Raw genomic sequence first — 22,697 nt, 5'->3', positions numbered from 1 at the left:
AGAAGTGTTTCTCCTGGGATCTTGCTTGTTGGGTGTTCGATAAGCTTTTGTGATGTAGTTAAGATGGTCGTTTTTGAGGTGGGGAAAATTTTCATTGACTATCTTGTTAAATAGGTGTTGCATTCCCTTGCTCTGGAATTCCTCACCTTCGTCCACTCCAATTATGCGAAGGTTAAATTTTTTAGCATTATCTGCTTGCTCTTGAATTTCCCTTTGGTTTAATTTGAGTGATTTTTCCATATCTGTCACTTTTTGGTCCAGTTGGTGTATTCTGTCTTCTGTATCTGACACTCTACCTTCCATTTCATTCACTCTGTTGACCGTGGCTTCTATTGTGGTTTGCATGGTGGAAATGGATCCCTTTATGGATTCAATGTTGGTTCTCAGAGTACTGATCTCACCTTTCAATGAGGTGAGATCAGTATGCATTACCTCTAATTTGGCGTTTATCTCACTTCTTACTGAGGTTTGTGCAGCTTCTATTTTTGCATCCAACTTTTGTTTGATATCCTGTATAACTTTTGATAGTTCATCCTTGTGCTCTTTCCATTTCTGATCCATTTCTCGCTTTATTTCTTGAGTCATTGCCTCCAGCAACCCTTGGATGTAGTTTTTGTCTTTCATTCCTGCTTTGCTCCCACTGGGGCTCTCCCCTGCGTGGCTGCTGGCTTTTGAGGTGAGCTTGCTGTCCTGGGTAGTGGTAAACCTTGTGATTTTTCTCTGTGATTTTCGCATGGGGGTTCAGGAGACTGCTCTTCAATCTTGTTTTGGTGTGTCTGTCTTTGCTTGGTTGCTGATTCTGTATTGGTAGAGAGAGTCTGTGCCTGATCTGGATTCTGTTGGGAGCCTATTTCCAGCTGCTATTCACTTAGGATTCTCAGCTCTCTGCTGTAGCAATTCCCGCCTTTGGAAGGGTTGAGCAGCCTAGACTGCTTGTGTTTGCTCCTGCGGGTGCTCTTGGGAAGATCAGATGCTCTGGATGCACTCTCCCAAATACTGGAGTCTGCTATGGGCTCCTGATGTGTTTTTGTTTGTTTGTTTTGGGCTGGTTGTGGGCTTGAACTCTAGGTTTGGGTGCTGTCCCTCAGCTCTTCAGCTCAGGGCTGGCACCCTACCATTTGAGCCACAGCCCCACTTCTGACCCTTTTTGCTTTGTTCAGGCGCCGGTCCCCTGGCCTGGTTCCGGCCCCAGCCTGGAGCGCGCTCGTTAGGCCTGTGCTAATGTGTATACCACCTTGGTTATGCAGCCTGGAGGACACAGTTCAAATTTCTTCTACTGTTGGTAGTCTTGACCCAGGGGCACTGTTCCTGGCTTGAGCATTTAAGCTCCCTTCCAGGGGCGCTCTTGCTCTGGCCTGGCCAGCAGAGTGTGCTCCACCAGCTGGTGGAGCTCTCGAACAGTTCCCAGTTTTAGTGGGTCCTGTGGTCCGGGTGTTGGGGTAGGGAGTCTAGGTCATGGTCTGGGGATTCCCTCCAGCTCTGGTCTCCCTTGATGGATTCCCTGTCCCCTGATGGGTACTCACCCTGTAGGTCATCAGTTGTTGTTGCAGTCCGTCAGTTGTTGTTGCAGTCCGAGTTCAGTTGGGGTGGTTGCGGGCTGGGTTGGGCGGCCCCCCGCCGGGTCGTTGCGATTGCGATTGGGCGGGTGTTCTGCGGACAGGTCCCTTTGTGGCGCTGCTGGTGCCGGGCGGCTTTGGCGGGATGGAGCCTCTCCGCTCCGGTGGAGAGTGATGGGTGGGGTGGGATCCTCCTGGAGACTCCCAGCTGGTAGGTTTCTCTGTTCCTGGAGATCCGATCCGCTGTTCTGCAATCCGGTACCTGGTGATCTGCAAGCGGCCCCCTGTGTCTCTGTGGCTCCGGCAGCCCCCGCCGGGCCGGCTGGCCGGCGGCTTGGCACACTGCCGCGCGGCCAGTAAAGGTTGGGGGAGGGGTCTTCGCTCTTCTCTGTTCTGAAATTCTTCTTTTCCTCTCTTTCTTTTTTTTGTTATTTTCCACCTCTGGTTTTTCTCTGAGTGTTCGTCTTTTTGTTGTTGTCGGTCTCTTGGGGAGATTAAAGGTTGGAACTCGAACTCTCTTTTTGGTTGGAGAGAGCTGTGGCGTTTCCCTACTGCCCCGTCGCCATCTTGGTCCCCCCTCCCAACCTATCTGTTTTATGGATCAGTCTTTAACTGAACAATCAAGGTGAGTTAGGTTGTTAAGGGGAGGGGGACCTAGAGGCATTCTTTCCATTCCAGGAACTGGGCTGGTTAGAGCCTAGGTCTAGTTAACCTTGTTTAAAGGTTTTGTTTTTTGTTTTTTCTAAAATCCCTAAAACAAAGGCAAAGCCTGGAAAGAAGCTGTACCAGCTAGTCTCCTCTCAGGGCCTACTTCAGCTCCAACTCAACTTGATTCTCCGACACCCCACACATGACCAGTGGCGCCATTACATCATGCCACAGGTCTGTTCGTGTCTTGTCTCCTGTTTACTAAAAGTTTCTTGTTGTTGGCAAAGTTTTGTGTTTTAAACTGACCACATGGTTCCATCACAATTAGGCAAAATAATTCCAATAAACCTTAAATGGCCGATTTTAAAATCTAAGCATGCTTTATAATCTGTGCACAAATATGTCTATTTGTCTATATGTAAACAATTATGGTTTCAAGGTTACCAAGTACTCTGCTTACTAAAAATCTTTGTCAATGGAAGCTGCAATTTAATCTAGATTGCTTTAAAACTTTTTTTTTTTGGTTGGTCATGGGGCTTGAACTCTGGGCTTGGGCACTGTCCTTGTGCTCTTCAGCTCAAGGGGAGGGCTCTACTGCTTGAGCCACAGCATCACTTCCTGTTTTCTAGTGGTTTATTGGAGATAAAGTCTCACAGACTTTCCTACCTGGGCTGGCTTTGAACCTAGATTCTCAGATCTCAGCCTCCTGAGTAGCTAGGATTACAGATGTGAGCCACCAGCACCTGGCTGCTTTAAAACTTTGTGACCTGACTATAAGCAAAGAAAAAAAAGGAAGTTTTAAAAGGCCTTGGGAAAGGAGTTAGAAAAGATGGTTTCCTTTGGAAAATAAATGAAATTCGTAATTAAGTTGGCTGTGATTTATGTCATTCCTATGTCCATCTATGCTGAGTTAAATATTTTACCTTTGACCATGGCTAGTAAACTAAGGCTAAGGTTTTAAGTCTCCATTTTCTCCTCTGTGCAGCGATCAACTTCCTTTAAGATCAAGGGACCAGAGTGAAACCAGTGGCACCAGCCTGCAAAAGTCAGTGTGAAGCAGGTCTTCAACCAATATATGTAGAAATGTTTGCAGTAACCAGCAGGAGGTGTAACAGATACCACAGCCTCGCCCAGACTCCAGCCTTGCTCCATCACACATAACCAAAAGCCTGCCAATTTGAGGTAAAACACAAGCCACCTCAGATATTTGTTTCTGTAGCCACTGGCACCTGGCGAGAACAGTGATCGCTATATATATATATATATATATATATATATATATATATATATATTTTTTTTTTTTTTTTTTTTTTTTTTTTTGTGGGGCCTGAACTCTGGGCGCTGTCACTCAGCTCTTCAGCTCAAGGCTAGCACTCTACCACTTGAGACATAGCACCACTTCTGGCTTTTTTCATTTTGCTTTATGTGGTGCTGAGGAATCAAACCCAGGGCCTCAGGCATGCAAGGCAAGCGCTCTACCACTGAGCCATCTTCCCAGCCCAATTGTTATATATTAAAAGATAAATCTTTGGGAGGGGGGACCAAGATGGCGACGGGGCAGTAGGGAAACGCCACAGCTCTCTCCAACCAAAAAGAGAGTTCGAGTTCCAACGCTTAATCTCCCCAAGAGACCGACAACAACAAAAAGACGAACACTCAGAGAAAAACCAGAGGTGGAAAATAACAAAAAAAGAAAGAGAGGAAAAGAAGAATTTCAGAACAGAGAAGAGTGAAGACCCCTCCCCCAACCTTTACTGGCCGCGCGGCAGTGCGCCAAGCCGCCGGCCAGCCGGCCCGGCGAGGGCTGCCGGAGCCCCAGAGACACAGGGGGCCGCTTGCAGATCACCAGGTACCGGATTGCAGAACAGCGGATCGCCAGGAACAGAGAAACCTACCAGCTGGGAGTCTCCACGAGGATCCCACCCCCACCCCTCACTCTCCACCGGAGCGGAGAGGCTCCATCCCGCCAAAGCTGCCTGGCACCAGCAGCGCCACAAAGGGACCTGTCAGCAGACCACCAGCCCAATAGCGATCGCAACGACCCGGCGGGGGCCGCCCAACCCAGCCTGCAACCACCCCAACTGAACTCGGATTGCAACAACAACTGACGACCTACACCACACAGAAACAGCCAGCTCCAGGGTGAGTACCCCACAGGGGACAGTGTATCCCTCAAGGGAGACCAGAGCTGGAGACCCTGACCCTGACCTAGACTCCCTACCCCAACACCCGGACCACAGGACCCACTAAAACTGGGAACTGTTCGAGAGCTCCACCAGCCGGTGGCGCACACTCTGCTGGCCAGGCCAGAGCAAGAGCGCCCCTGGAAGGGAGCTTAAATGCCCAAGCCAGGAACAGCGCCCCTGGGTCAAGACTACCAACAGTAGAAGAAATTTGAACTGTGTCCTCCAGGCTGCATAACCTAGGTGGTATACACATCAGCACAGGCCTAATGAGCGCGCTCCAGGCTGGGGCCGGAACCAGGCCCGGGGATCCCGCGCCTGAACAACACAATCAACTCCTCCCAACTGAAGTAAAAAGCTGAGCATATGCCTCAACAGAGGGGAGAAAACCAGGAAACAACACTCCCCGGGAAGCACGCCTGTGACAACAAAAGACCTGGAGGCTCAGGACAAGAGAAGCCCAAACCCCACCAAAACTCCACCCATATACCCTAGGCTGGGAATTGGGCAACACAGGCTGCCAGCACCTGATAGTAAGCAGGAGCTCAGGCTGATAAGGCAGCTCAGCAATAGAGTGATAGTCTTGGATGTATGAGGCCCTGGATCTGATTCCTCAGCATCACAAAAGCAAAAAGGGTCAGAAGTGGTGCTGTGGCTCAAATGGTAGGGTGCCAGCCTTGAGCTGAAGAGCTGAGGGACAGCACCCAAACCTAGAGTTCAAGCCCACAACCAGCCCAAAACAAACAAACAAAAACACATCAGGAGCCCATAGCAGACTCTAGTATTTGGGAGAGTGCATCCAGAGCATCTGATCTTCCCAAGAGCACCCATAGGAGCAAACACAAGCAGTCTAGGCTGCTCAACCCTTCCAAAGGCGGGAATTGCCAGCAATCTACAGCAGAGAGCTGAGAATCCTAAGTAAGTCAGAATAGCAGCTGGAAATAGGCTCCCAACAGAACTCAGATCAGGCACAGACTCTCTCTACCAATACAGAATCAGCAACCAAGCAAAGACAGACACACCAAAACAAAATTGAAGAGCAGTCTCCTGAACCCCCATGCGAAAATCACAGAGAAAAATCACAAGGTTTACCACCACCCAGGACAGCAAGCTCACCTCAAAAGCCAGCAGCCACGCAGGGGAGAGCCCCAGTGGGAGCAAAGCAGGAATGGAAGACAAAAGCTACATCCAAGGGTTGCTGGAGGCAATGACTCGAGAAATGGATCAGAAATTGAAAGAGCACAAGGATGAATTATCAAAAGAGATACAGGATATCAAACAAAAGTTGGATGCAGAAATAGAAGCTGCACAAACCTCAGTAAGAAGTGAGATAAACGCCAAATTAGAGGTAATGCATACTGATCTCACCTCACTGAGAGGTGAGATCAGTACTCTGAGAACCAACATTGAATCCATAAAGGGATCCATTTCCTCCATGCAAACCACAATAGAAGCCACGGTCAACAGAGTGAATGAAATGGAATGTAGAGTGTCAGATACTGAAGACAGAATACACCAACTGGACCAAAAAGTGACAGATATGGAAAAATCACTCAAATTAAACCAAAGGGAAATTCAAGAGCAAGCAGATAATGCTAAAAATTTAACCTTCGCATAATCGGAGTGGACGAAGGTGAGGAATTCCAGAGCAAGGGAATGCAACACCTATTTAACAAGATAATCAATGAAAATTTTCCCCACCTCAAAAACGACCATCTTAACTACATCACAAAAGCTTATCGAACACCCAACAAGCAAGATCCCAGGAGAAACACTTCTAGACACATTATAGTAAAAATGATGGATCTGAATAATAAGGAAACAATCCTGCATGCAGCAAAAATGAAGAAGGAGCTATACTACAACGGGAAAAAAATTAGAATCACTGCAGATCTCTCCACACAAACAATGAATGCAAGAAAAGCCTGGGAAAGCACCATACGAGCCCTGAGAGCCAATAACTGCCAACCCAGACTGATATACCCGGCAAAGCTAGCATTCACATTCGGTGGAGAACTGAAAACTTTTAATAGCAAAGGAAAACTAAATGAATACATAAACATTAAGCCAGCATTACAAAGAATTCTAAGAGGGGGGACACAACCTGTAGAAAGCAACCAGGAACTGGGACCTGCCCCAAACAGGCATTACTCAAAGTCTAACTGAGCAAGCACAGGAGGAAAGGAAAGAAGAAAAACTTAGGAAAATGGAATGGCAGGGACAACAATGCATCTCTCTATACTTTCTCTTAATATAAATGAGCTGAATTCGCCAATTAAAAGAAAACGAACTGAGGACTGGATCAGAAAACAAGACCCATTCATCTGTTGCCTTCAGGAGACCCACCTCTCAGCCAAACATACAAACAAACTCAGAGTGAAGGGGTGGAAAAGGATCTACCAATCAAATGCCCCCAGTAAGAAAGCAGGTGTAGCTATCCGACAAAATAAACTTTTCATTAAAATCAGTACAGAAAGACAAGGACGGACACTACATATTAATAAAGGGAACAATCCAAGAGGAGGATATAACCATCATCAACTTATATGCCCCAAATATCGGTGCACCCAGATATGTCAAACAAATGCTCTCAAACTTACAGAATAAAATAGATCCCAATACGATAATACTAGGAGACTTTAACACGCCACTCTCACCAAAGGACAGGTCTACCAACCAGAGGGTTGGCAAAGAAGCTACCGAATTAAGTGAGGCCATACTTCAAGCGGAATTAACTGACATCTACCGAGTATTTCACCCTAAAAAAACACAGTACACATTCTTCTCAGCAGCTCATGGAACTTTCTCCAAAATAGACCATATCATAGTTCATGCAAGGAACCTAAGCAAATACAAAGGGATCGACATAATCCCCTGTATCCTATCTGACCACAGTGGAATCAAGCTAGCTCTCAATAACAAAGCATACCGCAGAAATTTCTCTAATACATGGAAATTGAACAGCACACTCCTTAACAATGCCTGGGTAACAGAAGAGATCAGAGAAGAAATAAAGCATTTCCTAGAACTCAATGAAAATGAAAACACCTCACAAAGAAACTTGTGGGACACAGCAAAAGCAGTCCTGAGGGGCCAATTTATTGCCCTCAGTGCCCACATCAAGAGAATGGAGACAGACCAAGTAAATAATCTCATGTTGCAACTAAAACAGCTAGAAAAACAAGAAAAAATGGGACCTAAAGCTACTAGACGAAGCCAGATAACCAAATTAAGAGCAGAGATTAACCAATTAGAAAATCAGAAAACCATAACAAAAATAAACCAAACAAAAAGCTGGTTCTTTGAAAAAATAAACAAAATTGATGGCCCGTTGGCAAGATTAATTAAAAAAAGAAGAGAGGAAACCCATATTAATAGGATTAGGGATGCCACCGGAAACATCACAACACGTACCCAAGATATCCAAACAATTCTAACAGACTACTTTCAAAAGCTATACTCTCTAAAGGAAGAAAATCTGGATGCATTTTTAGAGAAATACAAGTTACCCAAACTGAGCAAAGAAGAAGTTAACCAATTAAATAAGCCAATATCCTATAATGAGATACAGGAAGCTATCAAAAGTCTTCCAACAAAAAAAAGCCCAGGACCAGATGGATTCACAGCAGAATTCTATAAGACCTTTAAACAAGAACTAATACCCATACTCCTCAAGCTCTTCAGAGAAACAGAGAAGGAGGGAGCTATCCCAAACTCATTCTACGAAGCCAATATCACGCTCATCCCCAAACCAGGCAAAGACCCAACCAAAAAGGAAAATTACAGGCCAATTTCCTTGATGAACACAGATGCAAAGATCCTTAACAAGATTCTAGCTAACAGAATACAGAAACACATAAAAAAAATACACTATGATCAGGTAGGCTTCATCCCAGAGACACAGGGATGGTTTAACATACGTAAGTCAATAAATGTAATCCAACATATCAACAGGGCCAAGGTCAAGAATCACATGATTATCGCCACAGATGCAGAAAAGGCCTTTGATAAAATTCAACATTCATTCATGCTAAAAGCTCTGGAGAAAATAGGAATAGAAGGAACATTTCTAAAAACAATAAAAGCCATTTATGACAGACCAATAGCCAATATTATACTTAATGGGGAAAAGCTACAACCAATCCTCCTAAAAACAGGAACAAGGCAAGGATGCCCACTGTCTCCACTCCTCTTCAACATAGTCCTAGAACCCTTAGCCAGGGCAATAAGGCAAGAAAAAGACATTAAAGGGATCCGCATAGGGAAAGAAGAAGTGAAACTATCCCTTTTTGCAGACGACATGATACTATACCTCCACGATCCCAAAAACTCCATCCCCAAACTTTTAGAAATCATAAGTCACTTCAGCAAAATAGCAGGATACAAAATAAACCCACAAAAATCAGTTGCCTTCCTATACACTGATAACGTACAGGAAGAGAGGCAAATAAAGGGAGCAACCCCATTCACAATAACCTCCCAAAAAATAAAATATTTAGGAATTAACCTAACCAAAGTTGTAAAAGAACTATTTAACGAGAACTATAAAAAGTTAAAGAAAGAAATTGCAGAAGACACTAGGAAATGGAAAGACCTCCCATGCTCCTGGATAGGCCGACTTAATATAGTGAAGATGGTGATACTTCCAAAACTAATATACAAATTCAATGCAATTCCTATTAAAATCACAATGACGTACATCACTGAAATACAGAAAACAGTCCAAAAATTTATATGGAACAACAAAAGACCTAGAATAGCCAAAACAATTCTAGGGGATAAAGACAATATGGGAGGGCTATCCATGCCGAACTTCAAACTCTACTACAGAGCTATAATCACAAAGACAGCATGGTACTGGCACAAAAACAGACCCGAAGACCAATGGAACAGAATAGAAGATCCAGATATAAATCCACAGGCCTACAGCCAGCTGATATTCGACAAAGGAGCCAAAGACATACAATGGAAGAAACACAGCCTCTTCAACCGCTGGTGCTGGGAAAACTGGGCAGCCACATGCAGAAAACTAAAAGTGGACCCCAGCCTATCACCATGCACCAACATCAACTCAAAATGGATTAAAGACCTTCACATTAAACCTGAATCTCTGAAACTACTGCAGGACAGAGTAGGAGAGACACTTGAACTAATAGGCACAGGAAGGAACTTCCTGAACAGAGTCCCAGGGTCACAACAAGTTGGAGAGAGACTCGACAAATGGGACTACCTTAAAATAAAAAGCTTCTGCACAGCTAAATCTATCGCAACTAAGCTAGAAAGACAACCAACTAATTGGGAAAAAATATTTACCAGCAATATATCAGACAAGGGGTTAACATCCTGTATATACAGGGAACTCAAGAAACTAATCCCTCCCAAACCTAACAAACCAATTACTAAATGGGCAAGGGAACTAAAGAGGGACTTCTCAAATGAAGAAATAAAAATGGCAAAGAAACACATGAGGAAATGTTCATCATCCCTGGTGGTGAAGGAAATGCAAATAAAGACAACCCTGAGATACCACCTTACCCCAGTCAGAATGTCCCACATCCACAAATCAGCCAACGACAAATGCTGGAGGGGATGTGGAGAAAGAGGAACCCTATTACACTGCTGGTGGGAATGTACACTTATACAACCACTTTGGAAAGCAGTCTGGAGGGTCCTTAGAAAGCTAAAGATTGACCTCCCTTACGACCCAGTCATACCACTTCTAGGCATCTACCCTGAACAACAGGAACCAATATACAAGGACACGTGCACCTCCATGTTTATTGCAGCACTGTTCGCAATAGCTAGGATATGGAAACAACCTAGGTGCCCCACCACAGATGAATGGATCCAAAAATTGTGGTATCTATACACAATGGAATATTATGCAGCCATTAGAAATGACAAAATAATGGCATTTGCAGGGAAATGGATGGAGCTAGAAGGAATCATGTTGAGCGAGGTAAGCCAAGAACGAAGAGACAAACGGTACATGGTCTCCCTCATAAGTGGATGCTAAATCCAAAAGGTTAGTGATACGACAAAACTAACAGGACTTAAGAAACAAAGAACTCCCGCTCATCTGGTTGAACCACTACTAAATATCCTCATGCTGCTGATCACAAATATGGTATATAACATGTGAACACTGTTATATATTACAGACTGTGGTAGACAATTTGCTCCAGGGAAGTTAGAATGAACTTGTGACTTTGAAATTATGTAATCATTTAATCACAATCAAAAAAAAAAAAAAAAAAAAAAAGAACCTCGGGGAAGGGAGGGAGGGAGGGGATGGTAGGGGGAAAACAATGGAGGGGGTAACAATGTTCAAGAGGAAGTGTACTCATAACCTCACTCATGTAACTGTGACCCTCTGTATAGTAGCTTTACAATAAAAAAAAAAAAAAAAAAAAAAAAAAAAAAAGACAATATGGGAGGACTATCCATGCCGAACTTCAAACTCTACTACAGAGCTATAATCACAAAGACAGCATGGTACTGGCACAAAAACAGGCCCGAAGACCAATGGAACAGAATAGAAGATCCAGAAATAAATCCACAGGCCTACAGCCAGCTGATATTCGACAAAGGAGCCAAAGACATACAATGGAAGAAACACAGCCTCTTCAACCGCTGGTGCTGGGAAAACTGGGCAGCCACATGCAGAAAACTAAAAGTGGACCCCAGCCTATCACCATGCACCAACATCAACTCAAAATGGATTAAAGACCTTCACATTAAACCTGAATCTCTGAAACTACTGCAGGACAGAGTAGGAGAGACACTTGAACTAATAGGCACAGGAAGGAACTTCCTGAACAGAGTCCCGGGGTCACAACAAGTTGGAGAGAGACTCGACAAATGGGACTACCTTAAAATAAAAAGCTTCTGCACAGCTAAATCTATCGCAACTAAGCTAGAAAGACAACCAACTAATTGGGAAAAAATATTTACCAGCAATATATCAGACAAGGGGTTAACATCCTGTATATACAGGGAACTCAAGAAACTAATCCCTCCCAATCCTAACAAACCAATTACTAAATGGGCAAGGGAACTAAAGAGGGACTTCTCAAATGAAGAAATAAAAATGGCAAAGAAACACATGAGGAAATGTTCATCATCCCTGGTGGTGAAGGAAATGCAAATAAAGACAACCCTGAGATACCACCTTACCCCAGTCAGAATGTCCCACATCCACAAATCAGCCAACGACAAATGCTGGAGGGGATGTGGAGAAAGAGGAACCCTATTACACTGCTGGTGGGAATGTACACTTATACAACCACTTTGGAAAGCAGTCTGGAGGGTCCTTAGAAAGCTAAAGATTGACCTCCCTTATGACCCAGTCATACCACTTCTAGGCATCTACCCTGAACAACAGGAACCAATATACAAGGACACGTGCACCTCCATGTTTATTGCAGCACTGTTTGCAATAGCTAGGATATGGAAACAACCTAGATGCCCCACCACAGATGAATGGATCCAAAAATTGTGGTATCTATACACAATGGAATATTATGCAGCCATTAGAAATGACAAAATAATGGCATTTGCAGGGAAATGGATGGAGCTAGAAGGAATCATGTTGAGCGAGGTAAGCCAAGAACGAAGAGACAAACGGTACATGGTCTCCCTCATAAGTGGATGCTAAATCCAAAAGGTTAGGTGATACGACAAAACTAACAGGACTTAAGAAACAAAGAACTCCCGCTCATCTGGTTGAACCACTACTAAATATCCCCATGCTGCTGATCACAAATATGGTATATAACATGTGAACACTGTTATATATTACAGACTGTGATAGACAATTTGCTCCAGGAAAGTTAGAATGAACTTGTGACTTTGAAATTATGTAATCACTTAATCACAATCAAAAAAAAAAAAAAAAAAAAAAAAAGAACCTCGGGGAAGGGAGGGAGGGAGGGGATGGTAGGGGGAAAACAATGGAGGGGGGTAACAATGTTCAAGAGGAAGTGTACTCAATACCTCACTCATGTAACTGTAACCCTCTGTATAGTATCTTTACAATAAAAAAAAAAAAAAAAGATAAACCTTTGAGCAAAAAATGCTAAGGGAAAATGCCTTGAGCTTGAGTGCAAGGCCCAGTGCTGGCATACACACAAAAGTGCAACAAGGCTGGCTTAGCAGAAGAGTGCTTGAAGGATTGGCTCCCATGCTGCTTTCCCAGGTGCATACAGATAAATATCAGGCAACCCAACCAAAGATAAGTGCAGACTCCCCAACTACAGCAGGACAATCTATCTAAGCCTGGTTGTAAACATTCAACTGTGGGCCCAACAGAAAAGTCCCCCTCCCCCCTCCCCCCCCCCCACCTGGCTTTTTCATTGACCTCTGCCTCCTTGTTCAGACCTCATAAAATCTAGCTCCTGCCTCAGCTTTGACACAGTCTCCAAGTCTGCGGGAAGGCTGTGTCCTTCACTGCTCTATCTCAATAAACAGACCTCACCTGTGAAGATTGAGTCTGGCCTGTTTCCTTCCTTTCTCCTCCAATTTCCTATCAGTGCTTACCTAGCATGCATGAAACCCTGGGTTCAATTCCTCAGTACTACATACACAGAAAAAGCTGTAAGTGATGCTGCAGCTTAAGTGGTAGAGCACTATCCTTAAGCAAAAAGAAGCTCAAGGACAGTGATGAGGCTCTGAGTTCAAGCCCCAGGACTGGCACCAAAAAAAAGTGCAATCAACCTCTGCAGCAATCTGGTCTGTTCAAGGTGCATATGACCCCTACAGAGATCTGAAAAACAGCTAGTCTTTTGTATGATGAGATATGTATGGGGACAAAGTGGTCTGGTGGGAAGAGAATGTTATTAAACATCTATTCAAAAAGGATTTAGGGCTGGCAATGTGGCTTAGTGGTAGAGTGCTTACCTAACCTGAAAGAAACCCTGGGTTCAATTCCTCAGTACCACATAAACAAAAAACAATCAGAAGTGGCTCTGTGGCTTAAGTGGTATAGTGCTAGCCTTGATCAAAAAGAAGCTCGGAAGCCGGACACTGGTGGCTCACGCCTGTAATCCTAGCTACTCAGGAGGCTGAGATCTGAGGATCGAGGTTCAAAGCCAGCCCGGGCAGGAGAGACTGTGAGACTCCTATCTCCAATAAACCACCAGAAAACCGGAAGTGGCGCTGTAGCTCAAGTGGTAGAGTGCTCACCTGAGCTGAAGAGCTGAGGGACAGCGCCCAGGCCCAGAGTTCAAGCCCTACGGCCGACCAAAAAAAAAAAAAAAAAGAAGTTCGGGGACAGTGCCCAGGACCAAAGTTCAAGTCCCAAGATGGGCAAAAAACAAAACAAAACAAAAAAGGATTATATATATTAAGAGATATGTTAGTGAAATAATCAGTAAGCTGGGCGCTAGTGGATCAAACCTGTAATCCTAGCTACTCAGGAGACTGAGATCTGAGGATTGTGGTTCAAAGCCAGCCTGAGCAGGAAAGTCTGTGAGGCTCTTATCTCCAATAAAACAATCAGAAAACTGGAAGTGGTGCTGTGGCTCAAGTGGTAGAGTGCTCACCTTGAGCTGAAGAGCTGAGGTACAGTGCCCAGGCCTTGAGTTCAAGCCCCAGGACTGGCCAAAAAAAAATTATTTTAAATTTTGGTGGGGTCGATGCTGTTTTAAAAAGTTTCATTTGGGACAAGGAATGTGGTAGAGTGCTTGCCTTAGCATGCAGGAGGCTCTGGGTTCGATTCCTTGGTACCAAACAAATTCTATTATTATTATTATTTTTTTTTTTTTTTGCCAGTCGTGGGGCCTGAACTCTGGGCCTGGGCACTGTCCCTCAACTCTTCAGCTCAAGGCTAGCACTCTACCACTTGAGCCACAGCCCCACTTCAGCTTTTTCTGCTTATGTGGTGCTGAGGAATTGAACACAAGGACTCACGCATGCAAGGCAAGCACTCTACCACTGAGCCACCTTCCCAGCCCCTAAATATTTTTTAAATGCTTTATCTGTTACAAATATTAAACTGTTTATACACGAACTACTAGGATTTGTTATATTTCAGGGAAAAAATGCTGGAAAGCAGAAGATGGAACCTTGTTGAAGCTCAGATTTTGAGTATACAAATTCATTGTAACTTCATGTTTATAAGTTCTCCTAATAAAAAAAAAATTAAATGATTTCAGCACTCAGGAGGCTAGCAAGTTCCAGGCCAGTTTAGATAAAAGAAACAAAACAAGTCAGGTGCAGGTGCTCATGCCTGTAATCCTAGCTACTCAGGAGGCTGAGGTCTGCGGATCACAGTTGGAAGCCAGCTGGGCAGAAAAGTCTGCTAGAGTTCTTCAATTAAATCACAGAAAAAGCTTGGAGTGGCACTGTGGCTCCAGTGGTAGAGTGCTAGCCTTGAGCAAAAGGAGCTCAAGAATAAGGGGGGGGGGGGGGAAGAGTGCTGGGAAGGTGGCTCAGTGGTAGAGTGCTTGCCTTGCATGCGTGAGGCCCTGGGTTAGATGCCTCAGTACCACATACACAGAAAAATCCAGAAGTGGTGCTGTGGCTCAAGTGGTAGAGTGCTAGCCTTGAACTAAAGAGCTGAGGGACAGTGCCCAGGCCCTGAGTTCAAACCCCATGACTGACAAAAAGAAAAGAAAAGAAAAAAGAATAACACCAAGGCCCAGAGTTCAAGCCTTAGGACCAGGAATAAACAAAAATAAGATTAGAAAACTCCAAAACAACAACAAAGCTAGAGGCATGGCTCAAGCAGTACAGCAAACTCAAAGCCCTGGGTTCCACCCTCATTCCTGTCAGAAACAAAACAAAACACAAGACAAGTAAACTGATCCAACTTCCCTTTGCCCCGATTTTATGCCCAGTAAGTAACGTTTAATCTTTTGTACACGGCAGTGAGGTGTACTCGGCCATGTGCACAGATCTCCTTTAGCCCACACTTTCAGCGCCGTTTCACCCCCTCCTCTTCCCCCCCCCCAGAATGGGAGGAGAGTGAGTAGGAGAGGCTGTGACCCAGCAGGGCCCGGGGGTGGGGAGGTGGGGGGGTGTTAGGGAGTGGGGGGGGTGGGGGGTGTTAGGGAGTGGGGGGGTGTTAGGGAATGGGGGAGTGGGGGGGTGTTGGGGAGTGGGGGTGGGGGGCGCGGCGCGGGGGCGCCATGCAGCAGGGGCGCGGCCACCTTGGCCTGTGTCCACACAGGAGTTCGGCTGGCGCGAGGATGTGGCAGCTGTGCCATTTACTTTGCATCCCAGGAGACACAAGTTAACCTAGATAGTTAGATCTTACGGTGGCGATTACACGCCAGAATCCAGACTGCCAGCCTCTGCACAAGGATCCGGGAGGCTGGCCTCGGCGGGACAGGGGGGACCGCATACGAAGGGGTTGCTTTTGCTTTGTGTTTGGCACTGTTCAAGCCATCGGAGCCACTGGGCCGGAGGAGCAGCGGCGCCCTCACCACCGCTGAACCCCAAGAACTCACCCGGTCCACCTTAGCCCACGGGGAGGGCACCGAGCCGCTCCCTACCCGCCGGGGAGGGGAGCAGGCTGTGAGAGCCCGCGGGCGAGAGGGGCCCAGGGTGTCTCAGGCCGGTGCGCAGGCGCGGAGCAGTGCAAGCCGGTTCCCTCGGTTTGGCTGGCGGCGTTGGTGCGCAGGCGCAGAACGGTGCGCCAGAGCGCGCAAGCGCACGGTGGCGGAGCGCGATGGCCAGTGCTGGGGTCTGCGGGCGGCCGGCGATGGGGCGGCCTGTGCTGCTGTTCCTTGCGGTGTGCGCTGCGGCCGTCCATGGGCTCTATTTCCACATCGGCGAGACCGAGAAACGCTGCTTCATCGAGGAGATCCCCGACGAGACCATGGTCATCGGTCAGGCGGGCTGAGGGTGGAGAGATCTTTGTTTTCGCCTGGCCCTTGGAAGCGCCCCTCCTCCCAAGCCCGGCCCCCTAACTGAGGGTGTCCCGAGGACGCCTGCCCCCCACCCAGCCCCCCGGGCCGCACGCTGGAGGGCCGGGTTGTGACTCTGTGTGTACCCTGCAGGCAACTATCGAACCCAGATGTGGGATAAGCAGAAGGAGGTCTTCCTGCCCTCGACTCCGGGGCTGGGCATGCACGTGGAAGTGAAGGACCCGGACGGCAAGGTAAGCCCGCCCGCCGGCAGGCATGAGCCGGAGTCAGCCGCTCAGCGCTGTTCCCCTGGCTGTGAGGCACCGCCTTGGCCCCGAGTCAAGGATTTGGGGACCCGAACTTGCACTTGGAGAGGTCGCAGTAGAGGTGGGACCTTCCCTGGTGCTTGTTGCAGGTGGTCCTGTCCCGGCAATACGGGTCCGAAGGTCGCTTCACATTCACCTCCCACACTCCCGGTGACCATCAGATCTGCCTGCACTCCAACTCCACTAGGATGGCTCTCTTCGCGGGTGGTAAACTGGTAAGAGGATTTCTCTTTAGCCTCAGCCTAGGATTTCTCAATTCCAAAGTTTTATTTGTTGCCATCATCTGTGACCCCTTTGATACAGAATCACAATCGAGGAGACAGATATTACTCTTGTGTGTGTATGTCTGCCCACCAGTCTTGAGGCTTGAACTCAGGGCAGGGGTGCTATTCTTCATTTTTTGCTCTGCCACTTGAACCACAGTGCTTTTTCTGAGTAGTTTATTGGATATAAGAGTCTCAGACTTTTCTCTCCAGGCTGGCTTCGATGTGTAATTCTAGGATTACAGGTATGAGCAGGTAATGGCAGGCTGTTGGTTACTCTTTGGCCCCACAACCAGGGACAGGAATAAGTTCCATAACTACAACAGTTAGAGGCCCCAACACTCAGATACCCTATTTTCCTTGCAGCGTGTGCACTTGGATATCCAGGTTGGGGAACATGCCAATAACTATCCTGAGATTGCTGCTAAGGACAAACTGACAGAGCTGCAGCTCCGAGCCCGCCAGTTACTTGATCAGGTGGAACAGATCCAGAAGGAGCAGGATTATCAGAGGGTAAGGGCATTTATTTCCTTGTTCTTGGAGATGACAGTTGGTTTTTTTTACACCGTACCTACTTGAAGTTTCTGCTTTAGCCCTTTCCTGCCATCAGAATGGAATGGAGGATATCAGTCTAAATACTTGTTTTTAGTTTTTTTTCACTTTTTTTTTCAGTGCCATCTCAGACCCTCTTAACCACACCCTAAGTATTTACTTTGTGATAAAATATACTTACCATAAAAGTTACCATTTTAATTACTGCTAAACATACCACTCTGAGGCATTAAGTAGATTCATACTGTTGTTCAGTCAGAACTTACAATTATCTGTAATCTGTTATCTCCTGAACCTTGTCACTTTCTTAAAACTATTAAACACTAACATCTCATTTCTTTCCCTGAGGCTGTACAGTTTTCAGTCTCTATGATCCTGACTTCTGGTTGGTTGGTTTGTTTTTGTCGGTCATGGGGCCTGAACTCTGGACCTATACACTATCCCTTAGCTCTTCAGCTCAAGGCTAGCACTCTACTACAGTAGCCACAGTGCCACTTCCGGCTTTTTCTGCTTATGTGGTTCTGAGGTATTGAACCCAGGGCCTCATGCATGCAAGGCAAGCACTCTACCACCGAGTCACCTTCCCAGCCCAAATCCTGACTTCTCTTAACTTGCATGAATGGAATCATACAGTAGCATCCTTTTATTATTATTTTGTGCCAGTGCTGGAGCTTGAACTGAGGGCCCAGTTATTGTTCCTGAGGTTTTATTTTGCGCAAGGCTAGTGCTCTATCACTTGAGACACAGTTCCACTTCTGGCTTTTTTGTAGTTAATTGGAGATACGTCTCACAGACTTCCCTGCCCAGCCTGGCTTGGAGCTGCCATCCTCAGATCTCAGCCTCCTGAGTATCTAGAATTACAGACATGAGCTAATGGTACCTGACCCTCCTTTAGCCTTTTTGCTCAAGGCTGGCACTCTTTTTTTTTTTTTTTTTTGGTCCACTGTAGGGCTTGAACTCTGGGCTTGGACACTATCCTTCAGCTCTTCAGCTCTTCAGCTCAAGGCAAGCACTCTACTGCTTGAGCCACAGCGCCACTTCCGGTTTTCAAGTGGTTTTATTGGAGATAAGAGTCTCACGGACTTTTCTGCTCGGGCTGGTTTTGAACTATGATCCTCAGTTCTCAGCCTCCTGAGTAGCTAGGATTACAGCCACTGGCACCCGGCTAAGGCTGGCACTCTTATCACTTGAGTTACAGTTCTACTAGCATCCCTTTTATGAATGTTACATTTAACCTAACATAATGCCCCCAAGATTTATGTTGTAATGTATGTCAGAGTTCCCTTCCTTTTTGAGGCTGAAAATTTTATTACATATACAGACACCAATTTTCTTTTTTCTTTTCCCTTGCGGTATGCAAAATCGAATCCAGGGCCTTGTGCATGGTAGGTAGGCACTCTATTACTGAGCTACAACTCTAGCCTTCTACTTTGCTTTAGAGATGTGTGGGTGCGTGCGTGTGTGCGTGTGTGCGTGCATGCGTGCGTGCGTGTGTGCGTGTGAGTGCCAGTCCTGGGGCTTGATCTGGGCTCCTTTTGCTCAAGGCTAGTGCTCTACCATTTTGAGCCACAGCACCACTTCCAGTTTTCTGATGGTTAATGAAGGTAACAGTCTCAGGTCTTTCTTGCCTGGGCTGGCTATGAATCTTGATCCTCAGATCTCAGCCTCCTGAGTATCAGGTAGGGTTACAGGTGTGAGCCACTGTCACCTGGCTTTAGTTTTATTTTTTGCCAGTCTTGGGGCTTGACCTCAGAGCCTGGGTACTGTCCCTGAGCTTCTTTTGCTCAAGGCTAGCACTGTACCACTAAGCCACATTCCCAGCCCCTGCTTTAGTTTTTTTTTTTTTTTTTTTGTATTCTATAAGACAGAGAAGAGAGAACAGTTCACAGTCTAGTAATAGCCTTGCCTACTTGTTTGCTTTGGGCTTTTATGTTAAAAGATAGCATGATTTTACTTCTACCAGAGATGCTTGTGGAGGGACAGCACTATCCCTTCCTTGAGACAGTCTAAGTGGAGAGACTGTGTTACCATAGGAGATACTTAGGAAGGTATTTGGTCCTAGAGTTGAACTGTCACATGCAGGGGATCTCAACAGTGGAGACTATTTCTACTATCCATGTGTCTGTGTTTAATGTTCCATGCAGTATCGTGAAGAACGCTTCCGTCTGACCAGTGAGAGCACCAACCAGAGAGTCCTGTGGTGGTCTATTGCTCAGACGGTCATCCTCATCCTCACTGGTATCTGGCAGATGCGTCATCTCAAGAGCTTCTTTGAGGCCAAGAAGCTGGTATAATATCCACTCAACATAGTCTTTCCTTTTCTCCTCAATTATTTGGTACTTTCCTCATCTAATCCCTTTCCCACCTAGATTTTGAGGGGAGGAGGGGGGGAGAAATTATTATGTCACCTTGGTATCCTGGCAACAGACCATTCAGATCAGCTCTTTGTTAGCCTAGACCTCACGGAGACAGTCCAAGCTTTCAAACTCTTAGGGTTTGGGAGGAGTTGGAATTAACTCAAGACCAAGTCCTGTTTCTTTTTCCTACACTGATTCCCACCCTTTCTCTTTGCTTACATAGTAGGCAATTGACATGCCCTGTGAAAAAGCCCTGCCTTTTTACTCCTGGTCAGTCCTGGGTTCCCTTAATGGCTTTGTGAATGTAAATAAGGGGCAAGTCTTGGCCCTAGAGAATTGAGATGTTTTTCTATATATTAGAACTATTTTTTGATATATATATATCTATTTTCTTTCTTCTTTGAAGTGTTTCTGCCTGTAACTAACACCAACCTAGTCTTTGTGCATTCTGTTTATTCACACATATTTTAATAACTGCCATGGCATCTCTCTGGATTTCATCAGATGTTAAATTGCAGATGCTAGATGCTAACGTCTAACAGAAAAGTGTCAGAAGGCCAAGCAGAGTTCTTGTGGACACTTGTGATTCCTATTCCACAAGGCCTTAGTCAGAGCTAAGATAGTGACAGAGCTGGCACAGGGCAGTACACTCTTTCTCCTCCCTGGTCTCCTGAGTTTTATTAACTGTGGTAAATGTTTTCTTCAAGGGAATCAGATTTGGTTCTTTATACAGATTTTTTTCCCCCAATGAAATAAAACATTGTAGTAGCTGTGTATGAGATGAAATAAACAGTTGTGGGCAGAGGGGAGGCAAAAAGAGAGGGGAAAGGTTCTTGTCCTGAACTGCTTATATGGATAACTGAAGTGGACTTCAGTTCATCAAGCAGATCTGCTCCCGGAGCCTACCAATGGATGGGGTATTGCTTAATTGTTTTCAAAGGTCAACCAAGTAGACAACGTGTCAGCAAGGAACTGCCTGAGTAAATGAAGTACTTGGTTTCTTAACCTCTGAATCATAAGCTTGAACAGCTCTTAGTACACTCCACTCATGTCTTCTCCTTTATGGAACCTCATACCATTAGTTGCCCATTCTTGACATTTTATTGCATAATTTTATTACATATTTATTTGAAATATTTATTAAATTTCTTTATCTGACCTACAGAACTAGATTTTTCCCTTGTCATTTCTGTGTTCTATACTATTTCATACATGTGTCTGTTTTGACTCTTAAGATGTATGCAACTTAGTTCTATACGCTTTTCTTTCTTTTTTTTTTTTTTTTTTTGCCCGGCATGGGGCTTGAACTCTGAGGTTGGGCGCTGTCCCTCACCTCTTCAGCTTAAGGCTCTACCACTTGAGAGCTACAGCTCCACTTTTGGGGGTTAATTGGAGATTAATCCTCCCAGGGAGGGCTGGGAAGGTGGCTCAGTGGTAGAATGCTTGCCTTGCATGCATGAGGCCCTGGGTTCAATTCCTCAGCACTACATAAACAAAAAAAAAAGAAAAAAGCTGGAAGTGGGGCTGTGGCTCAAATGGTAGAGCGATAGCCTTGAGCTGAAGAGCTGAGGGACAGCGCCCAGGCCCAGAGTTCAGGCCCCACGACTTGGACCCCCCAAAAAAAAAAAAAAAGTCTCAGGGATTTTCCTGCCTAGGCTGGTTTTGAACTGTGGTCCTCAGATCTCAGCCTCCTGAGTAGCTAGGATTACAGGTGTGAGCCACCGGCACCCGGCTAGGATTGGAATTCTTTTTTTTTTTTTTTTTTTTTGGGGTCCGGTCGTAGGGCCTGAACTCTGGGCCTGGGCGCTGTCCCTCAGCTCTTCAGCTCAAGGCTAGCGCTCTACCACTTGAGCCACAGCGCCACTTCCGGCTTTTTTTTCCCGCTTATGTGGTGCTGAGGAATCAAACCCAGGGCCTCATGCATGCAAGGCAAGTGCTCTACCACTGAGCCATCTTCCCAGCCCAGGATTGGAATTCTTGATGTGATGCTTTCACTCATTGGCTGATACTCTGCCACCTGAGCCACACATCCAACCCCTTCTTTTTTTTATTTATTTTTTATTTTTTTTGGGTCCAGTCGTGGGGCCTGAACTCTGGGCCTAGGCACTGTCCTTCAGCTCTTCAGCTCAAGGCTAGCGCTCTACCACTTGAGTCACAGCACCACTTCCGGGTTTTTTCTTTTTGCTTATGTGGTGCTGAGGAATCGAACCCAGGGCTTCAGGCAAGCAAGGCAAGCGCTCTACCACTGAGCCAACTTCCCAGCCCATCCAACCCCTTCTTTAAATTTTTTGTTGTTGTTACTGGTCCTGAGGCTTGAACTAAGGTCCTGGGCACTGTCTCTGAGCTTTTTCATCAAGGGTAGCTCTTTACCACTTTAAGCCACAGTACTGCTTCTGGTTTTCTAATAGTTAATTGGAAATAAGGGCTAGCTTCAAATCTGATCCTCAGGTGTCAGGCTCTTTAAATATATATCAAGGGCTGGGAAGGTGGCTCAGTGGTAGAGCGCTTGCCTTGCATGCATGAGGCCCTGGGTTCGATTCCTCAGCACCACATAAGCAAAAAGAAAAAAGCCGGAAGTGGCGCTGTGGCTCAAGTGGTAAAGCGCTAGCCTTGAGCTGAAGAGCTGAGGGACAGTGCCCAGAGTTCAGGCCCCACGACCGGACCCCCCCCCCCCCAAAAAAAAAAATTCTTACTCTAATTCTGGATGGTCATGTAACAGTCTAGTGAAATTTTTCAGGTACTGGGAAAACTTTTGTTATCCGTTTTTGTTTAGGTTAGAATGAACAGGGAGTTAGATGTTCTTTGAATTACTTAGATGTGTAGCCTTCTGGTCTGAGACTGTTGGGGAGTATGTAACATGTCAGAAAAGGGCACATTTCTGCTCTTTGGCTACTAATAGAAATCTAGTGATGCCAAGATGGGACTGGAGCACTGCTGAGAGGAGAGACTACAGATAGGGGCTG

At 45.8% G+C, this 22,697-nt stretch overlaps 1 protein-coding gene across 1 annotated transcript; it reads left to right on the top strand.

Moving 5' to 3' along the window:
- Positions 1-16,035: 16,035 nt before the first annotated feature.
- Positions 16,036-20,890, top strand: Tmed4 (transmembrane p24 trafficking protein 4). The gene is made up of 5 exons (XM_042702379.1): positions 16,036-16,218; positions 16,390-16,490; positions 16,652-16,777; positions 17,192-17,338; positions 19,522-20,890. Exons 1-5 carry the CDS (start codon positions 16,059-16,061, stop codon positions 19,669-19,671), a joined length of 684 nt encoding a protein of 227 aa, XP_042558313.1. The 5' UTR covers positions 16,036-16,058; the 3' UTR covers positions 19,672-20,890.
- The last annotated feature ends 1,807 nt before the right edge of the window (positions 20,891-22,697 follow it).

The sequence above is a fragment of the Dipodomys spectabilis genome, unplaced genomic scaffold (assembly GCF_019054845.1).
Source record: "Dipodomys spectabilis isolate Male_0828 unplaced genomic scaffold, ASM1905484v1 ptg000322l, whole genome shotgun sequence".
Lineage (NCBI taxonomy): Eukaryota > Metazoa > Chordata > Mammalia > Rodentia > Heteromyidae > Dipodomys > Dipodomys spectabilis.
Note: the sequence above shows the minus strand (reverse complement) of the source record. Positions and strands in the feature narration are given on the sequence as shown.